The 27,624-nt window shown below is 32.8% G+C and overlaps 2 protein-coding genes, 1 long non-coding RNA gene and 1 pseudogene across 4 annotated transcripts; 2 read left to right on the top strand and 2 right to left on the bottom strand.

The window, feature by feature from the left end:
• Positions 1–567: 567 nt before the first annotated feature.
• LOC100784992 (boron transporter 1-like) lies at positions 568–6,470 on the bottom strand (annotated as a pseudogene). Its single transcript, XR_418342.3, has 12 exons — positions 5,437–6,470; positions 5,144–5,226; positions 4,803–4,995; positions 4,521–4,659; positions 4,198–4,363; positions 3,246–3,412; positions 2,946–3,119; positions 2,662–2,757; positions 2,330–2,467; positions 1,742–2,063; positions 1,363–1,627; positions 568–1,093 (listed from the first exon to the last, which is right to left on the bottom strand). The product of XR_418342.3 is annotated as a boron transporter 1-like (transcript).
• A 2,316-nt stretch (positions 6,471–8,786) lies between these two features.
• On the top strand, positions 8,787–9,855 carry LOC102661700 (uncharacterized). Its single transcript, XM_041010015.1, has 2 exons — positions 8,787–9,299; positions 9,388–9,855. Exons 1-2 carry the CDS (start codon positions 9,045–9,047, stop codon positions 9,580–9,582), a joined length of 450 nt encoding a protein of 149 aa, XP_040865949.1. The 5' UTR covers positions 8,787–9,044; the 3' UTR covers positions 9,583–9,855.
• Positions 9,856–16,445: 6,590 nt separating this feature from the next.
• On the top strand, positions 16,446–19,024 carry LOC102661607 (uncharacterized). The gene is made up of 2 exons (XR_418341.4): positions 16,446–17,820; positions 18,001–19,024. It is a non-coding gene; the product is annotated as an uncharacterized lncRNA (long non-coding RNA).
• LOC100784464 (YTH domain-containing protein ECT4) lies at positions 18,972–23,571 on the bottom strand. Its single transcript, XM_006597620.4, has 8 exons — positions 23,331–23,571; positions 22,544–22,607; positions 22,256–22,400; positions 22,104–22,177; positions 21,566–22,030; positions 20,731–21,141; positions 20,378–20,590; positions 18,972–19,744 (listed from the first exon to the last, which is right to left on the bottom strand). Exons 2-8 carry the CDS (start codon positions 22,589–22,591, stop codon positions 19,130–19,132), a joined length of 1,971 nt encoding a protein of 656 aa, XP_006597683.1. The 5' UTR covers positions 22,592–22,607; positions 23,331–23,571; the 3' UTR covers positions 18,972–19,129.
• Positions 23,572–27,624: the final 4,053 nt, after the last annotated feature.

The raw sequence follows: 27,624 nt of genomic DNA, 5'->3' as shown, positions 1-27,624 counted from the left end.
ATTTAATTACTTGTTTAGTCCTTAGGGTTATAAAAGCTTTTTTCTTTTAACCTTTATAATTAACACCATTCCTTTTTAGTTTCTATACATATAGTTGTTAATTTTTTTTAGTCCTTGTCATATGAATTAAAATGATATGTGCATGAACTAAAAGAAATTAAAAATGATACGTGTAAAAATTGAAAAGAAATTTTTAAACAGAGACTAAAAGAAAAAGCTTTTTAAATTTATATGAACCAAATGAATAATTAATTTTTAAAAAACTCAAAAGTTCACATGTCAATAGTAGATAAATTACTGTAAATCCCAAAGCTTCTATATCGATAGCATAAGTGATTAACTCTCTAATAGATCATTTGTTAGGTTGATAATGATCTAGTTTGTGGTTAGAATAATTGCTTTTGCTCGTTAATAACAACTTACTCAACGTCCGCAAAATGTCTTTTTCAGGCTGTCCCCTTATAATTATTTTAAATGAATGATTACTTTTAGTGGTTTATTCTGATTTGAACAGTGACAGATTTACCGAGACCTTGTATCCGATAAACAGCTGATAAGGTGGCGGCATTTGAATGACTCCATAATTGCATTAACTAACAAATCATAGACATAAACCATTTTAACAACTTTTTTCCTTTTTTAATCATAGACATTAACCACTCTTGTTACAAATTCCTGCACTAGAATATTTATATTGTAGCAATTGCCTTTGTCAAGAATCAGGTTAAAATGAGTGGGGGGCATGCCACCTTTGCTGGCAATCCTTGTATTATAGGCATAATTACTAACAAAAGGATGCATCAGTGTTCATTGTTCAACCACCTTTCCTCAAATTGGATGGCCTAACTTCTGCAGGGCTAAATGGTCCTCTGCCAACACCTCGAGGGCTTTGGTTTCCTCTGAGATGGCTCATCCGAGGGCTGTATATTTTATCTGGGAACCTTGCACTTGTTAACTCTTGGGATATGTTTGGAGTGGATTTCATCACCTTTGGACTGCAAACACGTTTAACCTCGCCCCAGCTTCTAGTAACTATTCCATCTAAAACCTCTCCATAATCTGCAAAGGAAGCTGTCCTGCTCAAGTCCCTTTCCTGCACATAAAGAGCAAACATGGAAAAAAGGAGCCTAAGTCATGCTTTGACCTCAAGTAGTTATGAACATGGAGTGTTCATATGAAATCTAAATGATTAAAGAACTACTTGCAACTAATGATACCAATGTCATTTGTGTAATGAAATTCCGTAATGTAAAGGTAGAAATAGTTTGAATTCATTCCTTCTTTTTTTTACCATGAGAAAAAAAAAACCTAGCATATAGCTAAATCAAAAAAGTGAGCTTGGCTCTAGTATTGAATACTTACAGCCACTAAGTTGAATGGTAAAGCAGGTACTTCATATTCTGCAGCATCTAAATCTTGAAGGTGTGCTCCTTTGAAAAACTTGGGCAGAATGTATTGCCTTACAGGAACCAGAAGCATGATCATCAATGGGAATAGAACCCCAGCTATTGGCACCCAAGTGATACCGAAACAAACAAGCAAGTAAGCAGTCTGGAAGGCTGTGAATACTGCAATTGTCTTGAATGGTACGGTTTCCACATAAGTTGCATGGCACTCCTCCAAGACTCTATAATATTAATGAAAATAAAAATTAAAAAAAAAGCAGCAGCGAGTCAGTGAATGTAACTCTAACTTATCTGGAGACAAAATAGAAAAGAAATGTTTGAGATCATATTCATACTTGTATCTTCGACTTGGAGCAATGAAAATTAATAAAATCCATTCCCGAAACTGGTTGCCAGGTAAGTTTTCAATGGCCATCAAAGCAAAATAGCCCCAAAGTACAGAAGTTGGAATAATTTTCAGGAAAGGCATTGCTGCTACACATCCTCCTACCATCAGAAAGATTGGAGCAGGTTGCTCACACGTTCTTCTTTGACCTCAACAGGCAATAAGTCATCAATTTCCTTCACAATGTCAAATACTGACTCATCAACTGGGGCATTTATACTCCCCATGCTTGACGCCAAATGAATAGTTGACTCTTTCAACTCTTTAAGTCCCTGTCAAAAAGAGTTTAGGCAAGGGTTGATGATAACATGATATGCCACTACTTGTTTGAACTAGAGAAAATATAGAAAAATGTTCAGTTAAACCATTAAAACAATGAATGATGGAAGATTCTCTTTGCATCAGTTTTAGAATAGGGGACTTTCAAAACATAAAGCAGAACTTCGGAATTATATGCCAGATAACTGTTATCAGTGATCATGTCATATAGGTGAAAGGGAAAAGGGAGAGTGATAAAAAGACCACAATCTCCACATACCTTCGCGGAAGGTTCCTGGTGAACTAGAGGGGTTTGCATCTGCCAGTAAGAATCTTGCATACTTCCATATACTTGTCCCAAGCTTTCTAGCTTTTTCATAGAACTTCGTGCTGTTGCAACAAGCCGGTTTCTAAGTAACTGAATCACCCAAAAGTAACTATGAAGATAGCAGCAGCACACAAGTAATTATTATATATTCTGTTTCCACTTTCTACTTCCAAGTTCTAGGTCCCCCTAAATTTGTAGTAATGAAAGTGTATTGGCAACATTTGTCACAGTAAAGTTCTATAAAATGAGAGAACAGGAAATCTGCATTCGTAATTAATGTCTACCTGGTGCTTCAATGTAGCTAAACTTTTGGTATGCACTGGAGATTGTGGAATGACACCATTTGACGGAGGAATTCCAATTAGACCACATATTATAACCTGTCATTAATATAACATATCAAATGTGTCACAACCAAGGACCACATTCAGTTCACAAACAAATCAGGAGGCCATATACAATGTCATCTCAAATTCGAAAGGAAAACAAAGAGCATTAGAAAAAAGGCAAAGCACCAAAGCAATTTTATATAAGCAAAGGATAAAAAAGAGCAACGAGTATCATGTACCATAAATCCCAATAGAAGCAAATCATAATGGAAGGAAGGGGGCTTTCTTAAGTTGAACTCTTTCTGCTGAGCAAGCTGAGATGCCACACTATGGTCAAAATAATAAAGCACAGCAATCATTGTTGCTGGAATAAAGGCTCCAATAATATAGAGAACTGGCACATTCAGCATGTCCTGTTGATAATTTTGAATATGTCATCAAAATTTCCATGGAAGAACTGAGAACATAAGAAATTAAAGAGAAATTTAATCATCATATTTCCTAATATAAAATAATTAGGACATATTAACAACTCATGCCTTTATGACAGTCCAGTTTTCAAATGCACCAGATGACCATGGATTTGGACTGAAGAGACGCCTAGGGATTCCTTTTGGAATACTTCCAGCTGAAATATAAGAAATGGCAGTCCACAACAAAACCATCAATGGGACACCATAATCTGCTATGAAGCCTCGTAAACATCCTGTGATAAGGGGAAAATAATCTAAGAACGATACTGAAACATAATGGGAAAGGGTCAAAAGATGAGTTGAAAGAATTTTTCAGGTATTTTTAAGTAAAAAGTAAATCCTTAGTCTGTTGTTGATCAGATTTAACCCACTTCCATTTCGATGTAAATTTGATAGATCTATAGAAATTCAAGAAGCTCAAGTATTATGGGTTCAAGCCTTTCTTTCTTCGTGCATTTAAGAGAAATCATCTTACAAAATTAACTTTAGGAGTAGCAACAAAATTTTCACTAAGACAGAAGTTCATATCTTAGAAGGTTCTAAGCTTTAAAGAGAAATTTTGTAATACTTTTCTGGCAATATTTAATTTACAGATCAGCAAGTCAACTAAGTAACATCGAAAGCAACCCTATCATAATGAAATGTTAATTCTACTACTCTTTTAAGGCCAAATTTCTGTTAATTTATTTTATTTTTGTCACATAGGAGGTCTTAAAAGGGGAAGCAAAAGGGATGGGGAAGGGATTAAATCAAATACATAAATTCAAGCACCTCACTCTACAGACCAAATTTGGTGCCATGTAAACTTCTACTTATTAACTTATTGACTTCTGTTAAATACTTCTTGCAACAAAGAATCCATATCTCAATGAAAGAATATAATATTTCTGTAACTTTTGTCAACAATCCGCAAATGACCATAAGGGAAAGAAAATTTTAAATTTTGTTAAGTCACATCATGTTGATGATGCAAATGCATATATGATTTTGAATCTCTATAAAATTTCAAAAGTCTTACCTGATACATATCACCGAGACCTTGCTTTTCGGCTTCTCAATGCTGTATGCAGGAGGCCAAAGTACAGAACCAAAGAAAACATGCCATTTCCAAATCTCCACGAAGATTGAAACTCAGGTGATGTTAGGTTTGCCCTCTCAGGTATGTGAAACTCATGAATGAGTCCCTGTTAAACCCATTATCAGTTGAATTGATCTTCCTCCAATGTTATATCAAATTATTTTATATTTTCATTACTTCATGCTAGAACCACATAATAATTTGCACTAGAAAAATTCATGAGTAAATAGTATTGTCAAAGAAAACAGAAAGACGTCTCTTACTCTAATAGCCTCTTGCATGAAAAGCATTGCAATAAGAAGGCCAAACAGTTCCCCTGCTAGGCGAGTGAACCTGTTGATGATGGAACAAGCTCCTAAGATAGCCAGTAGGAACAACAAGATGGCAGTCCACATGCATACCCTGATCATACATCAAATACATGAGGAAGATAAGTTTCTTTTATAAGGCATCATACACACAGCAACTCTTCATAAAATTATAGCTAAGAACATAAAATGATAAAATGATGACACACTTCAAATATGAAAGTGAGGAGGCTATACCATCCAGTCAATGCTAGAAAGAGTTTCGAACCCAATTCTGGTCTACTTGTAGCAAAGTTAAACATGAATGTATACATAATTACAGTTGGTTCTGCTACTCCAAGAATCAGCAAAGGCTGGCCTCCTATAATAGAGTGTATAATTCCAAACAGTGCAGTAGATGCTAATGTTTGCACTGCAGTGAGTACTCCATCTGGAAATTTTTGGAACACAGTAAATCAAATTTGAGGTGAACTATATCGCTATCTCTTCATTTATCTAATTACCTATCTTATCATAAAAAAAAAGATTCCATACATGGATAAAACCCAAGTATGGGATATGAGTAACATGTAAAGTACCCGTGTCTCTTTCCAACTGTTCTCCAAATGAAATAACAGGAATTGCTTATGCAAAGAAAATATACGTGGTAGGGGCTAACATCCTGAGAAACAGCAGTTCAAGCACCAAGTTAACATTCCAAACAAGAGAAGTATGAAGTTACCAGGAACAGCTTACAAGTGCAGTAATTTAAAGGAATACTTACTGAATTAAACCAAAACCTTTCTGTCTTCATTCAAGCATATTAGATTCTATAAAAATCCACTATCCTAAGAAAATAAGTTAAATCTTTCCTAGCATAAGAAAGGTGTACCTGAAGCCTGCCGTGAGACCACCAATCCAGTCTTGCTTGTAACACATCAATCTCCCTTGAAGATCATTTTTAATTTCACAAAACGGAACAAATGTCTCTTCCATTGTTTCTTAACCAGAAGTTATGACCAAAAATCAAAACTTTACCAGGATATATATTTTTTTTCATGCTTTAACAGCAATTAGATTTACAGAAACAGCACTGTACATCAGTACATCACTCAATATTGGCTGTTACCAGTGCATTTTCTATGAACAACAGAGGAATGAAGAACAATGGCCACACACCTATGGTAAAATCAGCAAGCAATTACACATCATTAAGATTTATGCAAACAAACCCCATCAATGGTACCCCAGAGGCAACACAACACAACACAACAATGCAATGTTGCTTCATCTATTCTGGCAAAAAGAAATATATAACACAAACTCACAAGTTACAATAAATAGGCAAAGCTTCAAACACATAGTAGTGAATGAAAAGTACAAAAACGACAATGTGGGTCAAAACTGGAGAAAGTAAGGTCGTTAGTCATAGCAAAAGAGCAAGCATTGTAATGAGGAAAGGAAAGGGGAATAGGAATATGCCTGGAAAAGGAAAAGCTAAGAAAACGGCAAATTGCCCTAATAAGGCTGGTTTTACAAACAAATTACCAGGATGGGTCTGTTCTAAAAGTATTTCCAGGATGAAGGCAACCCGCCAGCAGCAATGGCGAGTCCTCCATGGATGGTCCACGTGGCAGTGGACTCGCCAGCACCAATGGCGATTTCGTGCCAGCTGGTCACGAGTTGGCCAGGCCAGGGTCAGCCTTGCAGAGCAGCAGCGTAGCAGAGCAGCAGAACAGCATAGCAGCAGCGGGAGCAGCGGCTTTTCAGAGCAAATTGCAACAGGTCTCGCCAATTGCAATGGCGATAAGCTTTTAAAAAAAATTTCGTTTTCCCTATAAAAAGCCATTGAAATGGATCATCAGTCACGCTCTCCTTCACGTACCACCTAATATTGTGAGTGTCTGTTTGGCTTCTGTTAGTGAAAAGCTTTCCTCCTCCTTGTGCTTCCTCTTACTTGTGTGTAGTTCCTCTTGTGGTAAGTATTTTTTAACTCATATTTTTAAATATATATTAAATTAATTTTAATTGATAGGTTAATATTATTTAGGTTAAATTTTTAAGATATATGTTATTATTTATGTTAAGTTAGTTTTATATAATTTGTTAATATTATTTTGTTTAGATTTTTTAAATTAGTATGATATTATTAGTTTTATATATATATGCTAATTAGCTGAGCTTAAAATTTTACCTGTAGTGACTTAAAATATTAATATTATTTGTGTTTTATATATATATATATATATATTATTTTAGTTGATATGTTATTATTTGCATTATACATAGGTTAGGTTAGTTTTAGTTGATTTTGTAATATTATTTTGTTTAGGTTTTTTACAGAGAAATATGTAATTAGCTTAAATAAATAAAAATATAAATAGCTTAGAGTGAGAAGAATAAATTTAAAGAACAGCTTAAAAATATTATTTTGAGAGTACAGGTAATTGAGATTTTAGAAGAAAAATGAAATTTTGATTTAAAAAATAAAAAAACGGGATTTGTGGGGAAAAAGATGGAAATCTTAACACACTAGAATTTTAAACAATTAAATAAGAGTAAAATTTATATATAAATTGTTAAATAAGAGTTATATATAAATTTTTAAAATTTATATATAAATAAGGTTTTTTAAATTTATATGTTATTATTTATCTTATATATATGTTACGTTAATTTTAGTTTGTATATTATTATTATTTGGTTTAGGTTTTTTATATTTGTATGGTATTATTTGTGTTATATATAGGTTATGTTAATTTTAGTTAATATGTTAATATTAGTTAGTTTAGTAATTTTAAGTTATTATTCAAATATATGATAGGTTATTAATTTATTTGTATAGTATACATTATTATTGTTTAAATTTTTGTTTTCATAGTAATTTTTAGATTTATTTTAATTAATTTGTATAGTATATGTTATTTAATTTAAATTTTGCTAATTGAAAAATATTTTTGGTCATTTATTTAAATTTATCTATGTATTTTAAATTTTGTTATTTGTAGAGTATTTTAAAATATATTTAAGTTTTGCATGTATTTTAATGTATTTGGAGAATAAATTTAAATTTTATTATTTATATCATATAATTTTTTATTTTATTCAAATATATGTATTCTGTTATTTATTCAAATTTTAATTATTTGGTATATATATTTAATTAATTTTTTTGTAAGTGTACTTAATTTTTTTAATGTATAAATTTTGTTGTGAATTTATTGTATTCAATTTTATTTTGTAGTATCAATGGAATCTTCCTCGTCATATTCATCAAATATACAAATTAAGTCGGGTCCAATTGATGGTGCTGATGTATTATGGATGCAACCTAAGCATGTTTCAGAACATATTTGGAATGGGGAAGAAGATAGGAAATTGCATATCAGACGAGTTGTCCCCACTTATCCAGGACGGGAAGAAATACCAGAGGAAATTATTCATCTACTTCGACAATCTAGCTTTTACTGGATAATGAAAATAGGATACCTAAAAATAAATGCGGCATTAATTAGTGCCTTGATAGAAAGATGGAGGCCCGAAACACATACATTTCACATGAGATGCGGGGAGTGTACGATTACTCTTCAAGATGTCTCAATTTTATTAGGTCTCCATGTGGATGGGGCACCATTAATTGGTCCAACAAATCTTGATTGGGCTGATTCATGTGAAGAATTGTTAGGAGTCAGACCACAGGAAGGTGAAATTCAAGGTAGTGTGGTTAAATTAAGTTGGCTGACTCACCATTTTTCGCAATTGAATAACCATGACGGTAACGTACAACAACTAGAAAGGTTTACCCGTGCATGGATCCTTAGATTCATAGGAGGTGTCCTATTTGTTGACAAAGGCATTAGCAAAATTTCCCTATGGTACTTGCAATTTTTACGTGACTTTGAACAGCACGTATGCATGGGGACCTGCCATGCTTGCTTTTTTATATAGAGAGATGTGCAGTGCCACCGACTACAAAACTAAATCAATCGGAGGTAAATGCATCTTAATCCAAATGTGGGCATGGGAACGATGCACGACTTTGGCTCCAAAGAGAACTTCTCCTGTAATAGAAAATAAATCACTCGGACATAGGTTAGTTGTTTAGAAAATTTAATTTCATTTGAAAATAATTAATAATGTAATGTGTCGGCAATGATGATTTCATATTTTTTTTAGGTGGTTGCGACGTGGAAATCAACATATTGGCAATGATGATCTAATAATTTTTCGTCGCAAATTGGATATCATGAAACGACATGAGGTAAGAACATCATAATGTATTGGTGGTTAAATAATAAATAATATATCATGTTTCAGTGAAAATTAACAACTAGGTTGTTATTTGTAGTTTTTGTGGGAGCCTTATACAACAACTGTTATGTCAGCGTTGCCTCCAATTTGTGTGATTGGAAGTGTAGCATGGTGCGCGGTGTGGTGCCACTCATTTGTTTCTAAGTTGTTGAGTGGCACCAACCCGATAAAGTTTTGAGACAATTTGAAATGCAACAACCTATTCCCGGGTGTCCTTCACAACCCCTAAATATTCATGGCATAACGCTAAAAAGCAAACAAGATGAAAATTGGGGACAACTGTTCGCCCCAATGATCAGTCAATGGAACAATCGAGCTGAGTGTAGGGTTGATGGTTATCCTCAACAAGAGGGCCTATTGAACTTTAACTCCGACTACATGGTCTGGTATAGGCGAAAAACAAAGATGTTTGTTGACCCAAAAAATGCAAACACAGCTACATTGGTATGTTTTTGTTTTTTAAATATTTAACTTCAAATTTGCTTTTTTTTTTAAATCATGATCATTAATTTGTTGACCCTAATAATTGCAGGTTGAAGTGACAGAGACATTACAATACATGGTGTCTCCTCAAGGGAGGAATACATGGACAGTTGATGATCTCGTGCCTTATGTGGAGAAAATAACGATTTTATTGGAAGAGCAAGAGAGAATCACTGAGCCTGTGTCACATGGTCCACCAAAAGAACATCAATTTCCACCACAAGAGCAAGAGAGAATCACTTGAGCCTATATGATTGGCTTACAATACTTGAAACTCTCTTTACATTGACCAAAAGTCCAAAACACTCTATGAAACTGACGGTGTTCGCGACTAACCGTATTCCTAACAACAAAATCGTCATGTAGTATTTGAAAATAGGATCCGGGAGAATGATTTTGAATGTGCGTTAGCCACGACGAAAGTTTCGCATAAGACTCTTCCCAATTGTCATATTCAAGTGCAATGGCTTTTTGTTTCGCCATCCAAGCTTCTTTGTACGACACCTTATAGGCAAATTCATTGTTTATCCCCTCTTGAATCAAAGAAACTTTTATTGATGGATCTTTTCTGATCATGCCTGTTAATAAAATAGCAAAATTTAAATAATAATTAACGCAAAAGTACCATAATATGAACATAAAAAATGTACTTATTACACAAATGATAATTAAATCTGAATCAAGCTTCTCGTGATCTTGTGTCATAGTCATATTTAGACATGTGTGTGGTCCACCCCATTGTGTGACTTTTCAGGAATCAGTTTTTGTAGATAAAATTGCTCTCATATAAAAAGGGCAAGGACACTCCGCGCTTTTATTCAAGCAACAAACGACATACTTGTTTGATTTGCTTTCAACAACTTTGAAACTTTGATGCAACTTCATAACATATTGTTTCAGTGCATTTTTTACCGCATCTTTACTATCAAAATCCATGCCAACATATAATTCTTGCCCCACATTAAAACTCGATGGCAGCTCCAAATCGCAAATGTCATCCTCATCAGGATGACTCCAGTTGATATTGTTATAATGCAAAGCATCATTCCAAAAAGGATTTTGAATTGGTTCTACACCTAACCGTTAAAAACAATATTTCACGTCAAGATCACAATCGTACTTATTTACCATTAAATACAATTGTCATAAAAAGATAAATGTATTCACCTATCTTTTTATTTAATAAATTATACCTTTTGCTGGGTGAACAATTCTTACTGGTTGAATCATGTTGGTGAATTCATCATCTATATCAGATATACCGTCAACACTATCATCTTCCTCTAAAAACTCTTCAACGTATGAGTTAGAAACAAGATAATCATCATCATCATCATCATCTTCATCATCTTCATCACCATGTAAGTTGCTTACATTTCTTGGCGGTTCTGGCTCATTATTAGATAAATTATTTCCACATGATGTAAGAGAATTTATAGAATGAAACATAGAAGCACCCGCCACATCCTTTTCTATGTACAATTCCAGAACTGACATTTGATCTTGTTGTTGAAAACTTTCGATCATGGTTTCAACATCTTCATCATCACAAATTTGCAAAGCAACATATTTTCCTGAAACTAAAAATCTACAACTGATAGCATAAATAATTTAATTATTTTCTAACTTTACCTTATCTCCAATTTTTTTTTCAAAGCATTGAAACTAATTTCACGTTTAATCTGAATCGTTTTTTTACTGCCTTCAAAGATTATACCATCATTCTCTTCATATACCCTTCCATTGAAATACAACACTGTTATAACCGAATTCATGATGTACCTACAAAAATAATATTTCAAATAATTAATCATAATAAATGATTTCAAAATAAATAAATTTAATCACAAAAAACCTCTTTCCTGGAACTTCACATTAAAACTTTATTCTAAAAAAATTTATTAACTTCAAATAAATATCATGACAGAAAACTCAAAAAACTTAAACGATTTCAACGTAGTAATTTTAAAGGCTGAATAAACCATAAGCCAAGTTACTATTATAAATAATTAATCTTAACAATAAAAAAATATCACGAATACATTAAAATAAATATGATGACAGAATCTTAAAAGTAGAAATTTAAAAAGCCACGAACAAAACATCAAAGAACGCTTTCAAAGTAGACATTTTAATTACATTACAAAGCATCAATGAAGTTATTATTATAAAGGCACACGAAAAAAACATCAACGCCGAGCTAATCTAATTAAAAAAATACTACAAACTTCATATTAAAATTTTTTTCCGAACTCAAAATAGTTACTTCAAATAAATATCATGTCACAAAATTCTTTTATTTTAAACACGGTTAAAGTTGAACGCTCAGAAATTTTTAACACACAAGAACAATGCATCAACACCAACCTAATTTAATTAAAAAAATACTACAAACTTCATATTAAAAATTTTTTCCGGACTCAAAATAGTTATTTGAAATAAATATGATGCCCCAAAATTTTTGGATTTTAAATATAGTTGAAGTTTAACTTCAAGGTTCATAAATTTTTAACACTAACAAAATATCAATACCAACCTAATCTAATTATAAAAAAAATACTACAAACTTCATATTTAAATTTTTTTTTGGACTCCAAATACTTACTTCAAATAAATATGATGTCACAATTTTTTTTTATTTTAAACAGACTTCAAGTTGAAGCCTCAGAAAATTAAAACACATACGAAAAAAGCATCAACACGAAGCTAATTTAATTAAAAAAATAATACAAAATTCAAATTCAAACTTTATTCCGAACTCAAAATAATTACTTAAAAAAATAAATTTGATGGCGAACACTTGTTTTGATTGAGAACTTTGAAGGCTTGAAGGCTCAGGAACTTAAAACTGATGTAGAAGACAAATTTGGAAGTTCAAAAAATTTAAAAAATGCACACGAAACCATAGGAGGAAGAAGCTGCTATTTAAGCTGAACCTATGTCGCCAATGACTTTGGCGTAATCCAACTCTATCGCCAATGATTTTGACGTAATGCACAGCTATATAGCCTAGCCTGAAGCCTTAGTCTCTGCGTCTCTGAACCGCTGCACCAGTGTATGGCTATGTCGTCACTGCATCTGGCGACACTGGCCTGGCCAACTCGCCAGTCAAGCTAGCGTGACCAGCTGGCACGAAATTGTCATTGGTGCTAGCGAGTCCACTACCATGTGGACCATCCGTGGAGGACTCGCCATTGCTGTTGATGGGTTGTCTTCATCCTATGTAAAAAATAGCACCATCATGGAAATACTTTTAAAATAGACCCATCCTGATAATTTGTTTGTAAAATCAGTCCTATTAGGACAATTTGTCCTAAGAAAACAGCTGAAATATAGTGGGCGTTCGAAGGGAAAGGATATTTGATGGCTGGAAATGCAATGGATGATTATGACAGTGCTGAAAATGAAGGGAGAGAGAGTTGGTGAAAATTACAGTATGGTATGATTAGATGTTGCATTTCAAATTACATGATTAGGAGAGACTGCCATGTTTTGTATTTTCACTTTATATATATACTTTTTTTTGTATTATTCATTAAAATTTATTGCAAATTATCAATGGTTCCCGTATAATGCACGGTTTTTAAAGAAGAATAAAAAAAGAGTAATTGAGTGAATAAAGAAAATTGAAAAATTATTCAGCCCGCACATGATAATCACTGGACAGTTTTTATATAACTATTGATGATTGAATAAAGAAAATTGAAAATATTATTCTGCCAACACATGATGATGGCTGAACAATTTTTATATAACTATTGATGACTACTTGCTACTTATAAGTATGAGTTTCTTATAATATGATGAATTAAGATTCAAATATGTTTTGAAAGAAATATTTACATTTAGTTGATTGAAAATGTTTTAAATAAAATTATCTCAAAAAAAGAAATTATTAAATTGTTCTATACTATTATTTTTCCAACTAATCTTCACATCACTTAATTAAGTAATATAATTTTTTTCTTATAAATTGAAAAACTTTTGTTAACATTAAAGACATATAATTCACTATAACTTTGTCAAAAAGGAGGATATTAATGAAGAAAAAAAAGTTAGAGTACAAAATTTTATAATTTTTAATAAATTTTAAATAATAATAGAGAATAGTATATTAAAAAGAGTGTTTGACACATTATGTTAGTATAAATGAAATTGGACTTTGATTTTTTAAATAATATTTTATATTTGAGTTTTATGAATAAAAAATATATAATTCAAATGAAAAACTGGCTAGAAGTCTTTTGCATAGATTATTTATGGGCAAAAATTAATGAATAGTTGTCACTCGTAACAAATAAAGCGTTAGAGATTTTATTTTCTGTGATTCTCATTGCCAGTTTATAACAAGTTAGCTTTGAAAGAAGGAAACATTTCACACTCAGGCACAATCTATATAAAAAGAGTATTTTTTTTTTTGTATGTTTATCAATTATACTAATTGATTATTAATCACTTTAAAAATTATAAATTGAATAATTTTATTAAAAATGAATCTTTACACTATTTTCATTAAATTCATAAAAAAGTAAAAAATAAATAAAATATAAAATAAATTATATCCAGTATCGCATGCCGCGCTAAATTTTTTGAAAAAAGTTAGACTGAGTGGAAATTCGACTAAATTTGTTACACTATTAGTTTAGCGTGGTTTTTGCAAACTACTTTCCATTTTTATTTTAAATTTTCAATCAACTAATGAATTTTAAATACTTGGGTTCGCCATTTATTCGTAATAAATTATTTCACATCATTTAACAGCGCTCTAAATATTTTACGTATAAATGATGAAACTAAAAACATTATACAATAATATCAAAATATTAACAATACAGAATTTTAACCTATACTTCTCATACATTTTTCAATAAAAAAAATATTCTATTTTTATAATACTTTTATCTTTTTGTTACATCATTTATTCTACTTGATATTTTTCTCTTTTTTTTCTTATCTTTTTTCTGTGTTTTGTTATTAATTATCTCTCTCAATTATTAAAAGAATTATAAAAATATGAATAACATTACGTGAATTCTACCTTTGTATTACTAGATAAAAAGAAGAAACCACATAAATTAACAAGTCCCAAATGAATTAGATATTATATATCACCTTAGATTTAGAGGAGCTTACAAGGTGTGTCGAAAAAAAAGATGTGCTTACAAGAAATTATATATAACGATATGAAAGAGATTAGTTTACCACAAAATAACGAACAACTATTCAAATAGATGTTAGAAGAGGTATCCTTCGTGCGTTTTAGAAACATTGCCTACATTTGATAATTCAATGTACATATGACTGCGTATCTCATCGGATCTAGAGAACAAATTCTTGTCGTTTAGAATTTGGCCTTGATGTTTTGGATTTTTCTTTTGTGTATAACTTGATGTTATGGATTAATTTAATATTTTTATGCATGTAACACTCGTTTTGCACCTAGTTCTATGAATGCAAAATGGAAATGGTGTCACCTTGCAAAATGAATAGGAAAACAATCAAAACATCATGATTATACGATTAGGTATAGGTATACAAGTATAGATTTCATTTCATTTAAATATTTTATACTTTACTTTTTTTTTAAAAAAAAAAAGATTTAATTGATCTTTTGGTCCACTATTATCATCATTTCTCAAATTTGTTCTTTTAAAAAAAAATCATAAATTTGATTTCCTAAGATTTTGGTGAGTTGGATCTTATGAGTTTATCAAGATTAGGAAATATCTCAATACTCAAAATAGATTTCCAAAGGTATTTATATATTACCTACCAATAAGGTCTCAGCATCCATAATGAGATTCAAACACACATTCTTATGAAATATGAGTTTGATCTTTATTAATTAACTAGACAAATCTTTGTTGATAATTTGGTAAATCTGTTAATCATTTTTAACTTTACATCCAGTATTTGTTGGACGTTCCATGCTCTTTGAGGGTCAATATGTTATGAGGGCATGTGTAAAGAGTTGATGAGAGAGACATTTTGTATAAATAGAAAGTGAGTTCCATGCTTCACATGTTCATGGTTAGAATAGAACTCCAGGAGAATAGAACGGAGCCATTGAGCCACGGGTTATTCCATCCTTCCTCTGATGTCCTTCCAACATGAACACATATCAATCCATATATTAATGATAATGTAAAAAAAATTATACTATGAATATATTTTAATTAAATTCTTACCAAAAAATTACAATCTCCTCTTACCTTCGTGGTGAGGTGTAAGCACAACAAACATCAATATTCTGATTTTAAAGTTATGAAGAATTGTTATATTTTATATTTATAGAATAAAACTGATGATGCAATATTTATTAGAAGAATGCCATTTAGAAGGAAAAAAAAACTGTCAAGAATGAATAAGATATTATTGTTATTCCATATTCAATGTTATACGTAATTAATTAATTTATTCCGCAAAATCGGTGCATGCTTAAAAGAAACAGTTTCTTAAAAGTTTAAATACAAATATGATCACTAATCAAGTAAAGCCTACATAAGTAGAAGAACCCATGAACTTCCAGTTAAAGATTTTGTTCGAAACATGGTATTAAGTTCACTAAATTATTATTCATCCTCTAAAGCTCATGGAATCAATTCTTTTTTGACATTTTGGACATTCTAATTTTATCAAGAGGTATTAGGAATGGATAGCTAGACAGAACCAAATACATGAAGATGTTGATATTTAAGTTAATGCCTAACCCGTATTATTATGGAGCATTAGCTAAACTTAACTCATAGAATGAGTCAATGTCTGGGACTTTCAATCAAAAATCAAGATGGTACACCAGCTAGCCCCCCCTATTATTGTTTATCACTTACCAATTGATAATGATATCCTTGCCTTCTAGCCTAGATCGACCTAATTGCCTTATCACGTTTTCATCCTCTCTTAATATTATTATTACGTATTGGAAAACATCATTTTCTTTTATTTCCAGAAATAATAGCGCATGTTGTATCTAGCATGTACTATGATAACTCAATATGGAAAGCACAGTTCTCTTATTTAATATTCACGAGTTTGGAACACCTCCCAATGTATGATTTGGTTCATCAAAATTAGTGAGAGAAGAATAAAGAGCATCAAATTCGAATTTGTATTTTTCGTTGTTTTTACATATTTGTCAATTTGCATGCTAAAACTATAAAAAAAAATAAAAAATTCCAGATTACATATTGGAACTTATCACAAAAAAAATAAGCTAAATAAATCCTATCCAGACAAATAGATATTTAGTCATCTCAATTCTTTCCCAACGGTTCAATTATCTCACAAGACACGCAAAATCATATATTTTGCATAAATGTCTTCTATATGGAGGCTCACAAATTAATCACAAGACTACCCCCTCTTCCTTGTAAACTTGTACACACTAAGCATAGAGAGTAATATTGGTGACATCACTTTCAGTCACTAATTATTTTGTCTAGCAAAAGTCTTAATTCTCACGCTTTACTTCAACTCATCACAAATCACGTGAAAGTAGTTTTATTCTTTTAGAGGAAGTCAGGAAGCACATTATTTTGGCAATGCCAACAATATGGACATTGACTAATTGGCAGATCCTTCCTTTGATAATTGCATATTTGATGATTGCCTTTGATATTCCAAATTCCAATTGAAGCCAGTCTCAATTTTGTGGACTCACTGTGACACTCGGCTTCTCAGAACCTTAATTAGGCCTTGGCTTCGAATTTTTAAAATTTTCCCTTTAGCTAACCGGACCTAACAGTATTATTGTACCCTTATTTTTTTAAAGGCAAAGGTATAATATATATATATATATATATATATAGACACACACACGAAGTTAGCAAGTCTGTATACAAGCTGCAATATTACATTCAAAAAGCCTATCCACTAACCAGAATGATATATGATGACAATCACAAAAAGGATCTAGTAATATATCCTATCTATGTAAGGAAAAGCAGAGCAAAGGATTAATAATCCATGAAGAGAAGAAGATCACTAATTGTTCTTTCCTCTTATACAAGAGCCACTTCCACAAAGTGATCTTAATATCAAATTAATCAATTTGTTGAGACCAACTAAACATGACACGATAGGTTTAATTTGGGATTTTGCGGAAAAGAAACAAAAGTAGGCTTGTTATTATAAATGTTTTGAATGGAATGCTACCCAAACCAAACCAATTCCTTTTTCAAATGATGACATTTTGTACATGTAGACTTTTTTTTCAAAATTAAAGAACAGCTTTATAGTACGAAATGTATAAAATGTTATAAAGCAATATGTTAAGCGCTTCAAATATATCAAGGTTTTTTCACCCAGCGTTTATGTAGCACGTATTTAATCGCGTTTATGTAGCGTTTATCCACATGGCTCCACCTTGTCTTGCTGTTGGTGTAAAGCTTCAGTTGTCTATTCTTCATCTCAATGGCCTTGGTCTTCCAACACATGTTTGAGGTAAGACTCGGTTATGAGGCTTCTATAGCGCTTTTGAAAGGTAAGTTTGTAGTACCTTTTTTCATCCGAAGAAGAGTTCCAAGGAAAGGACTGTGTTTTAGGGGTGGTTTTGTATGAACCCACCACACCTTCACTCCTTGGAACTCTTCTATGATTTTTTTGTTATCGTTCATGCTAAGCATCAACGGGGTGCGTGTGTTTTTCCCCTTTATTGCTTCAGCTTTCAGCTTTGACGCCTTTTGGGAAGAGTGTTAACTAAGGTAGGTTTGGATGGCATTGTAAGCCTCACTTTTCATGAGGCGTTCACCGGTGAATTCGTGGAACGTGATTCTGATGTAAGGGTACACAAAGCTGGTGAATTTGTTGGTGTACCTTCGAACACGGGCTTGAAGAGGAGGGGGGGGAACAAGCGCATGAACATGTCATATATGAACATGGTTGAGGCCATGAGTGACCCTGCCTGTGTCCACATCTGATACATGTTACTCAATAATCTTTGTGAGGAAGAGTTTCTATTGTATTTGTAGAGCTATGAAGAGTGCATAGTTTTGCTACAACAAAGTTTAGATTAAGAGATTTGTTAAGAAACATCCCAAGGTTGCAGCTATGCTGTCCCTATAGATCCCGCTGCAGCCAGCTGAGCCGGGAGAGCCTTTAGAAGTCCCATCAGTATTACACTTTACCCAGCAACAAATAGGGGCGTGCAACTTTTCAATTAATTCAAGAAAACTTGATAAAAATAAACAACAAATCATCCAATGAAACGACAATTTGTCCGACAAAGAATGTAACTTTACTTTTCACCAAAAAAAAATGCAGCATTTCCAACTACACTTAACAGATTCCACCATAGATTAGATGGCATAACAGATTGAGCTTAAATAAACCAAATACAGGTATACTGTAATCTTAAAAGGCTCGTTTAATCATTTCTTACATTTTCCCGTCCTAAACCAAATCAGAATGAAATACATTCAAACCAACAGAATAGAAATGCGATCTTGTTAATATAACAATGACTCACTCAACGAATGTGGCAAGAAGTTAAAACAAATTTCTCGACATAAATTGGATGAACAGACTCACCCCTTTCATGTTGACCAACAACAGGCGAAAAGCAACAAAAAAAAATAAGGGTTAAACTATCCAATAGAAGCTTTAGATGTCAACACTGCTCAAACACCCACGATATAACAGCCTTGTACCAAAGCATCATTAGTAAATGAAAACAAAAAGATCAAAAAGAAGCTCAACTTCCCAACAGTTTAATACAATTGGGCAAACAATTAATCCATCTACCAAAAGAAGACTAAAATCAGATGTGCCTCAAATGCAAAGCAAAGCAAAATTTAACGTTGTGATCCACTTTTAACGGCAGCATCTCCTTTTCCCGGTTGTAATGCTCTTGCATCAAATGGGGTACTGCCAACCTTCAAGAAACCAGAAGACGAAGGAAACCCATTAACTTTGACCTGCATTGAGCCTACTGTAAGAACATCAACTGGTTCTTTATTACCATTGCTGACGGATTGCTTAGCCTCAACTTGTTTGGGGGCAATAGTGACTGAACCAATCTTTAAGATAGAAGAAATATGTTCTTTATCAACAGCAATTTTCTCATCTTTTTCATCATGCGCATGCTTGATGCCAGTGACATCAGAATTACCAACAATCTGCTCAGGACTTGAAAATGAAATATGTTTCAAGCCATCAGAATCATCCTTGGGCTTCAAATTCTTCTCATAATTGTCTGTTGGTACATCAACAAAAAAATTCAACTTTTGGGGAGCTTCTAATACTGGTACAAATATTGGACTATCAAAACTCTTGACTAGAAACTTGGCTTTCTCATCCTGCATGATCTTTTGACGGTTTTCATAGTACATAAAGTCATCAAGCAAAGATGTCTTCAATGTATGATTTTTGAATATTTTCAGCATTTCCAAACCTTTCAAATACATTATCTGCAAATAAGCAAGGGACATTAAATAATCAATGTAACAAGTTTAAGCAATAAAATAGACATAAAAGGATAGCAAACTACATTTATTGAATTCAAAACAAAACCATAACAGTACAATAATAGTTTAATCCAGCATTAAAACAAAGATATAAAATGTGATGTACAACAATTCACCAAGTTCAATTGAATAAATTCATGTCAGAAATCATGCACACTACACTTCATCCATTCAAACAACCACCGCATCCTAATATTAATTATTAAATAATATTAACTTTCTGTAGTGAGAGAGTTAAATCAAATCTACCAATCGAAAATGAATGCAATGCCATAATTTTTTACTTTTGCTTTCAATTTGTCAAGAAATTTCACTCAAATAAAAACTTAACTCCATCACCAACACTTCAGTTATCCAGGCATTCATGAATCATGAGTGTAGACCAACAATTATCTGATTACTCTATAATTGATATAACAGAACAGTACATCAGACAAATTGCAGCAATCTGTTTTACACAGAACAGGCTCAGTGCAACTCTACTCATGTAATAACTTACACTAATGTAAAATGTTAACAGAAGAACATACCATTTCAAAACTTATTAAAAAAATTCTGAGCAGAAATAATATATACCTCTTGTGCGTCTCTGCTATTAGTTACTGGCTTATTTTCATTGTTCTCCAGTATAATGTGCCTAAAATTTGGATTTGGTACATCTTTTATAATGTGCCACTTCACAGGAAAGCTTCCACTCCATTTATCTTGCTGCCAAAAGTCCATATTCTTGCTAAAGTCAACTGTACCAACCATCTCTGCAACCCCACAGAACTGTCCACTTGCATTAACCTGCATTTAAAAAGCAACATGGTAAAAGAAAAGTCAGCGTGATTAGCTTGCATATAGATAATAAAGAATAGAAATAATATACAAATTATAAGGAACCAGGATCAAAACACATTGATCGTATCAAGATAATGAACACTCACAGAAAACAATAGGAAAATAGGGCACACTTCAGACTTTTCAGCTGCTATTTTCTTTGCATCCTCATAAGCATTCTCCAACTTCTTGTTTCCATGAGGTGTTGACGACCACACATTATATTTAATGCTTTTGTGCACATCATCCTCACTATATGATTTTATAACAAAAAACTTGGCATTTTCATAGCCAAGGGGAAAGTCCTCCATATTATATTGATCAGGATAAATGACAATGTTTCCCTGTTCATTACCATCTCCTGCCATGGTTGTATAGGCTTTCACAGACAGCTGATGTTTTGATCTACCAACTCTAGGGCCTCGATTTTGCTCACCCAATACATCAGAGCTCCCATTTCCACCATTTGGCACTGCTTTGCCAATGTGAAGCTTCGGCCTAAGTTTAGCAACTGCAGACTGTCCATTAGCATTAGATCAAAAATCAGAAAATTCAATATTTGAAGAAACTATTTTCAATTGATGATGGGACATAACATTCCCAATAGAAATTATAACTATAAGTTGAAAAGAACAACAACCAGATTTTCTATCCTACAAAAACAGAAAAGTATCTTCAAACCACCAGACATTATGAACAAAAATTCATCTAGGTTTTATTTATATGAAGATCTTCTGAAAGGCCACAAACTAATAGTCATCTAGTCATTGCCTCCACAGGTGTACTTGTGAAAGAAAAAAAACATTTTGGTCAAGGAAAACTTTAACCAAGTATAGTAGTAGCAACTAATTTCACTCAGAAATGTTGATACTCGTTTAACAATCTGCAGGAATGCACAGGACAACAGTCCAAATGTAAACTAAACAAGGGTAAAACTAATACCTGATGAACAGCTGGTGAAGCTAAATTGAGAAAACTACTCCCAGAAACACTTGCATGTGTCAAACCTTGCTTCCTCCCATCATTAGCTCTCGGCCTTTCTGATGCCCTGGCCAAGGAACTTGTCTGATTCGATAAAAAAATTGAAGAGTTCCTAGAAAAGTTACCAGAAGCTGAATTGAACTTAGGTTTCAAACCTCTTCCATCAGGTTTACTGACAGAAGCACTGGCTCCAAAAAAGGAATCCGCAGAACTATCAGAAAAATTGTCAGGTTGAACAAGGGGAATATAACCAGGTGCAGAAACTGGACTTTGATAATTGGGGAGGGTATAATAATGTTGTCCTCCTCCAAATGAGCCATCAGCTCCAATCATAGCACCAGGAATGTAAGGATTGTATGGATTGTATGGAGACTGTGCATATCCATAGCTATAATATACATACGGAAAACTTTCATTTTGTGCACCCTGAAAAAAAACAGAAACATAAAAATCAGCCATGACCCAACTTAGGATAGAGTGAAACAGAGGTTAAACTTACCGTGAACTGAATATTGGGACCATCTACACCAAAAATCCTATGCTGGTCCTCCTGTTCCCCGGGTGTTCCAAATCCTAAACACAGAGAATAACAGATTATCAATATTATGCACTGTCAAAATAAACGTAACAATATGGTGCTTTTAAATTTACCTGAGCAGTAATACCCATAATTGGTGGCAGCAGGGTAATACAAGTTCTGGTCAACAAAAAACTCAGGGGCTCCTTCGTTAATCATGACCTCAGTTCGTTCAATATTTGGGCTCGTGAAGTGTGAATTTAAATCAGCACCTTCAATCTAAAGTCAAAATGTTAGATAAATTATTGACTATAATGCTACCTCAGTGATGATGATACACACAAATGATTCAAATCATTAATGGAATCCCAAAACATCAAGAGCTCAAAGAACAGAAATTACAAAATTTTATACAAATTTACCATGTCTGCATCATGGTTTCTAGTTTCAGAAACATCATACACTTCCATACCAGAACTGCCACCACTGTCACGTAAACGAAACATAAGCACACATAATTTACAAATTATTACAAGATATAAAAACACTAGAAACTATAACCAAGGTGTCCCTCAACTAACAAGAGATAACCTAAACAATAGTATATAGAAACCACTTGCAAACAGCTTCTTAACCTGAGGATTGATACTGTGAAGCCTAACAATACAAATGAGCCACAAACAGAAACATGCCAAGAGGACTGAATTAAACCACAAATACTGCAGAAAGAGCAACAACAACAACAAAAGGATTTCATTACTCCCTCTGATCTTTTTTGTGCTCAAACATCACTATATCAATCATATCAAATAAATTTCATCATACGCTAGCGGTGTCACGTATCTGATACTAACCAGTTCGAATTCTAAACACACATCCCTAATTTTTTTCCCTAAACGGAGCTATGTACTAACACACAATTAAACTTCAGTCATTTCTACAGCTAGCACAACAAGACCTCCAAAATCAAAATACAGTCAGTGTCTTACCAATTAACACACCAATTTCATTAATTCACAACGAAAAAAAGAAAGGAAAATTCAAGCGCCGAAAAACCTACACTGAAACGAGAAACTCAGCTCCCACAAAAAAACACGAAAGCAACAAGCATTCTCGACTTAACAATTGACACAATATTCGATAACAACAACCAGAGAACTAACCGAGAGAGAGAGAGAGAGAGAGAGAGAGAGAGAGAGATGAAATTACCCGAAGAGGAGAAGAGGAAGACGAATATCAATGCATGGTTAGTGAAGAGCGCGGAGGGGAATTGGAATTGGAGAGAGCGAACAGCGAAGAAGAAGAAGTAGCGGATTCGTACGACATTTCGCGAAACCCTAAAGCGCGAACCGAAACGGCGAAGCTTTTGGGCTGCGAGAGAGCCGTTTTGGTGTGTGCGTAACAAAAAACACTACTACCAGAAACCAAGTGTAGTAGTAGTAGTAGTAGTGAAGAGATACGAAGCGTTTCGCTATTTCTCATTGCTTTTCGCTTCCCGAATTTACCTAAACGCCCCTCTGCCGCTTCGGATACAACCAAAACGCCACTTCGTAAATGCCAACGCCGTCGTTTTGGCTGCTTGATGCGCACGCATTCTGATAGCGTTACCCTCACTGTCGTCACTGTCCAATGCGGGCCTTGGGTTTCTCCACCGACAATGGAATTCGAGATGATGGTTGGAGCGGTCGTAGTAGGAACGAAAATGGCATGTGAGAATAGCATCGCCTCACCACCCCCATGTAGCCGAAAACGGGTGTATGATTACCTCGCTTTCTCTATCGGTTTAATTGGGATCCTATTGGTATTGTTGGTAATTGGCATGCACATTTTTTAAAATTAATAAATCAAGGGGTCATACATGTGTATACTTTCAAAGTCCAAAATCAGCAAGCATCTTACAAATTCAGAGAATAAAAAATTAGGATAGAAACCTCTAGTTACAAAAAAAAAAATTATTTTTTGTTATAAATTATGTCAAAAAAAATTATTATTTTATAAATATTCATCCTTTTGTTAAATTTGAATTGACTTCTCCTGCTGGTAAGGATATAATATGATTAGTTTCTTTTAACAATAAGAATAAGAATGTGTTTCTAAGAAAATATTATAAAAATGTATATAATATGACTTTCTAAGTTTTCTCTAATTGTCTTCTACTTCTACTTATTATATGTATAAATATTTATTATGTTAAAAGAAGTTAAACACATATAAAAAGAAAGAAAGAAATTAAACACACCTCTTCTCTATCTTTTTTCTATACACCTTTCTTTCTACTCTATACTTTTTCTTTTATTTGAATTTTTCTTATAACATAATTAATATTAGCATGACTCATGTTGTGAAGCATTTACATATTTATGAAGTTTTTTTCCTCTTTTCCTGTCCAAGCATGTGGGATTTTCTTTGTTGCTTATCACACACACAGAAGAAAAAAAAAATTCTTCATCTTTGCTTGATGTTTTTTTTTACAGACATCTTTGTTTGATGTTAGCTGTCATTTAAATGATACACCTTTATTCTTTGTGGATGTTGTATAACTTGTATTATCTTATGATAATACGGAATGTCAAATTTTGTTGAACTCAAATTTATGCTCTTAATTGATGTCGTTGGAAAGAATTATTTATTTTGAATCTTAGATGCTAGTATTCATTTAAATGCAAATGGTCTTGGTGGTACTATTAAAGAAATGAACCAAATATCTAATAAAAATAAGCCTAAAGTAATAAAAAAAATGTCACCTCCTTAAAGAAGCGTTGAAGATTGAATATCTTACAATGAAAATTCTAAATCTTGTTTTGAAGTGTTTAAAAGAGATATATGATTACGCAGAGAAAGAAAAAAACACATACATACATAATCAGATTCATTTGCTTTCCCTTTAAAAAAAAAAAAAAATCGGATTCATTTGTGTTTACAAGATTTTCAAATCATAAGTATAACTTTGCAATATTGAAAATTAATTCTCAACTTAAACTGTGTGGAGAAATGGTAACAAATGAGGATATATTAGAGAGGTAAAAAAAAAACAAATTATACTTGTCATGTGTCTAATATGTCCATATAATTGTAATAATATAGGTTTCAAAAATAATATTCTAAACTAATTTATTGTCTCCTTGTATTGAAACAAAACCATAAGCTTATAATGAAAAATCATGAATATCATTTTATCGTCTAACTGAGATTATTTTATTTCCTAAAGTGAATGCAATAACATATGACCATAATATTTACGAATAATGTTAAGTTCGTAAACGTACGTAATTGTGACCTGGTCATAAATGATGCAGAAATCATGCTTGTAGGGTAATCACAAAAACACTTTTTTTCCAACAAAAGTGGAGAAATGTTGAAAAAATATATAATTAAGGTGGACATAATAACAAAATGGTGTAAACATGTAATATTTATTTTATATGTACTATCATCGTGACAATAAAGATCATTGGTCATATATTTGTTGTACACCAAAAGGTCCAAAACATCTTGTTTGCTCTTTACCAAAATTCTCATAAAATCAAACAGAAAAAATGGAGACTAAATTTGCAAATTGCAAGTCATGGAAATGATTCTAATTATGATGTTTCTCACATGATTTTTGTTGATTTTTTTGGACACTGAATTAAAAAAAAATAAAAAAATCGATCACGTAATTGGTAATGAGACGGGCAAGAAAAAGTCTTGCATTAAACTTTGTTTCTTTTCTTCTTTTACTAGGACATCAAAGTTTTTATGTTTCAGACATTAAACTTATTTATAAAGTTTTGATGTTTTGAACATATTAGTACGTAGTTTTTCTTAACTCTCAATATTGCTTAATGCTTACTATATTTTTTCAGTGAAGGATGAATGCTACATAGTTTGAATCAACATCATGAATGTTACTTAGTTTGAATCAACATCAACATATATGGTTTGATGTTTTGAATTAAAAAATGACGGATCCTCCCTCAATTCTATCAAAATAAAGATCCAAATCTTTATTATTATTTTTGTGATAATATTCAATAGTGACACTTGTTATATATATATACTTATTAATTCCACTTGCAAGTAATATACCAAAAACTACCCTTAACTACGGCATCTTTGATCATTCAAGTACTTTGATAGAATTTGCAGGATATAGTAGTGAGGCATTTTTAACTGGAGAAAGTCGGTAAGTTACGAGAGAGATATAAAGCTTCTTGCACATTACGAGTGCATGCATGTGTCAACACCTGAGTAGTGTGGCAAAACTAAAAATGTGTGTAAAATAAAACGAGAATAGCTTTAACCATCTAGGCGGATATATATAAAGTAGCACGTGTATGCAAATTGTGTGTCCAAAATTAAAGAAGCATGCTAAAGAAGTACTTTAATAGAACATCAATATTTTGACACGTCGCTTGGTGATTTGGTTAGTGGATGCTTATTATGGTGCAGAGGCTACCACACACACACTTTGAAAATCCCATCATGGCGGAAACCAAAAATGAGTTGGTAACTTTAGAAAACGAATGAGGAGAATTGGGAACTTTAATGAGAATGAATCCAGTGCTCACGACGAAGGTGCACAAGGAAGCAAAGAGAAAGAGAAAGTGGATGCTTTTTCCTCAACATTAAGGTGATTCTCGGAAGCACTTGTTGCAAAAAGGGACTATATGCCTTGCTTTGGCTTTGCCCATAAATATCTTTCCCACCACTCCAATCATGTGTGTTTATCAACACGCCTCTAATACTATTTCCTAGGTAAAAGAGGTTGAGAGAATGTAAAATAGGTAATCTCATCTTGCTCATACTAGTATAGGCTTGCACTCTTCATGTACACACATAAAATGAAACATAAACTTTGTTCCAACATTTTTTTTTCTTTGCAAGGGACCGAAAGAGAGCCCTACGAATGGAATTAAGTATTAACCAAATGTATTTTTTTTTCAAAAACTGAATAAAATAAGAAACTATTTTATGAATTAGAAAGCTTGGAAGATCTACAGGTGGGTCTCACCGGATTTTGCTACTGTTCTCCCTAATTCAATACAAAATAATTTTTGGTTACACTCAAGAGTTTGGAAGATCTAAGGGGGAGAGATCCATTTGGAAGGTAATTTGGAGTGCAGTTAATTTTAGTGTTTGGAAGAAGAGGAATGATGTCATCTTCAATCTTGATTCTGCAGTATGCTCTGCTATGGTCCAAGATATTAAGTTTTTGGCTTGGTCATGGCTTCACTTTCTCGTTTGTTCAATGAAATAGCAACATAGCAGCTTGCCTTATAAGTTCTTGGGAGAGGCATGGTGCTCGGATATGAGACCTGAGGAAACAAAGACAACTTCTGACGCTGGGGGGTAGTGTACATCGGGTGTGAACTGCAAAATCTGTTTGTTGAGCACGTGGGGTAGATGTTGAGGTGATTGCTTGTAGTGGAGGTTGCTTATTGGATCCCTCGTGAAGTAGCTAGACAGGAAGCCTCGTGATCTGGAGATGGGGTGTGTATCATGTTAAAATCATGTGTACCAA

The sequence above is a fragment of the Glycine max genome, chromosome 15 (assembly GCF_000004515.6).
Source record: "Glycine max cultivar Williams 82 chromosome 15, Glycine_max_v4.0, whole genome shotgun sequence".
NCBI lineage: Eukaryota > Viridiplantae > Streptophyta > Magnoliopsida > Fabales > Fabaceae > Glycine > Glycine max.
Note: the sequence above shows the minus strand (reverse complement) of the source record. Positions and strands in the feature narration are given on the sequence as shown.